Source organism: Acyrthosiphon pisum, unplaced genomic scaffold (genome assembly GCF_005508785.2).
Source record: "Acyrthosiphon pisum isolate AL4f unplaced genomic scaffold, pea_aphid_22Mar2018_4r6ur Scaffold_4793;HRSCAF=5342, whole genome shotgun sequence".
Lineage (NCBI taxonomy): Eukaryota > Metazoa > Arthropoda > Insecta > Hemiptera > Aphididae > Acyrthosiphon > Acyrthosiphon pisum.
In genome coordinates this window covers 1-942 of record NW_021774370.1, presented here as the reverse complement: position 1 = coordinate 942, position 942 = coordinate 1, and the positions used below count along the sequence as shown (strand labels likewise).

General features: G+C 32.1%; 1 protein-coding gene across 1 annotated transcript; it reads right to left on the bottom strand.

Moving 5' to 3' along the window:
* Positions 1-150: 150 nt before the first annotated feature.
* LOC115035043 lies at positions 151-914 on the bottom strand. Its single transcript, XM_029492673.1, has 2 exons — positions 584-914; positions 151-294 (listed from the first exon to the last, which is right to left on the bottom strand). The coding sequence occupies exons 1-2, from the start codon at positions 883-885 to the stop codon at positions 282-284; spliced, it is 315 nt and encodes a 104-aa protein (XP_029348533.1). The 5' UTR covers positions 886-914; the 3' UTR covers positions 151-281.
* Between the last annotated feature and the right edge of the window lie 28 nt (positions 915-942).

Sequence of the window (942 nt, the reverse complement as noted above, 5' to 3'; positions counted from 1 at the left end):
GCTTGAGATTTTAAATTTTGTGCTGCAATTTTGCGTCGTGTTAGAACTGGATGATCGAAAATTACCTCTTCAGTGTTCTATATAAAAAAATAATTAAAAAATAATTAATACCTAATTCATTTTAAAAAAAAAAAACCGATTTACTTCGTCGGTGTCACTTTCAATCTCCAAAATGTTTCGTGTGGTCTTTATCAAATTATCAAGTTGCTGTACTCCATTTTCGGGCGTAACATGTAGCGAGCACGCAGTATTGATTTCTAGTAGTTCTTCATGCGTACCCTCTAAATCATTTGTCTATAAAAGTTATTTAATTAATTAATTAATTAATTAATAAAATTATTAATTATGGTATTGTACGAGTATACTATTGTTATAATTATAATATATTCTATACAACATTTATAAATATGATGATAAGTATTAAATTAATAAAATTAAAACCAATTAAATTTATTAGTCGAAAACGCACTTACCCCACCTAATCATTCATGTTATAAAAGATTTTTGAATTATTATTAGGTAAATGTTAAATTAAAATTGGTTAAATAAAAAATACAATTCCTACAATCTTAATTTTACTCACTTCAATATTGAGTACTTCCGCGTCTTCATCGTTCCGATATTCCGGAATGGTATATGAGTAGTTATTGTAGTAGGTGTAGTAGGTGGATCAAAAAGCATGTCCAACATATTCTCTTCCAGCGTTCCTGTCATTATATTGTCCAATAATTCTCGAAGTACTTTTGTTGCCAGTCCCATTCGTGGTTTTTGACCAAAAACTGCTTCATACGGAGTCATCTTTATGGCTTCGTGATATGTGGTATTAACGCCCCATTGTACAAAGGCGAGGCCGTAACTCCACGCGGCAGTTTTGTTGTCTCGCATCCACGCCACCAGTGAATCCTTCAGCGTACAATTGCCTCTTTCTACAGATCCTTGGCT

What these genes read in the sequence shown, in the direction of transcription:
- LOC115035043 (XM_029492673.1), bottom strand. Translation starts at nt 885, where the DNA reads ATGCGAGACAACAAAACTGCCGCGTGGAGTTACGGCCTCGCCTTTGTA.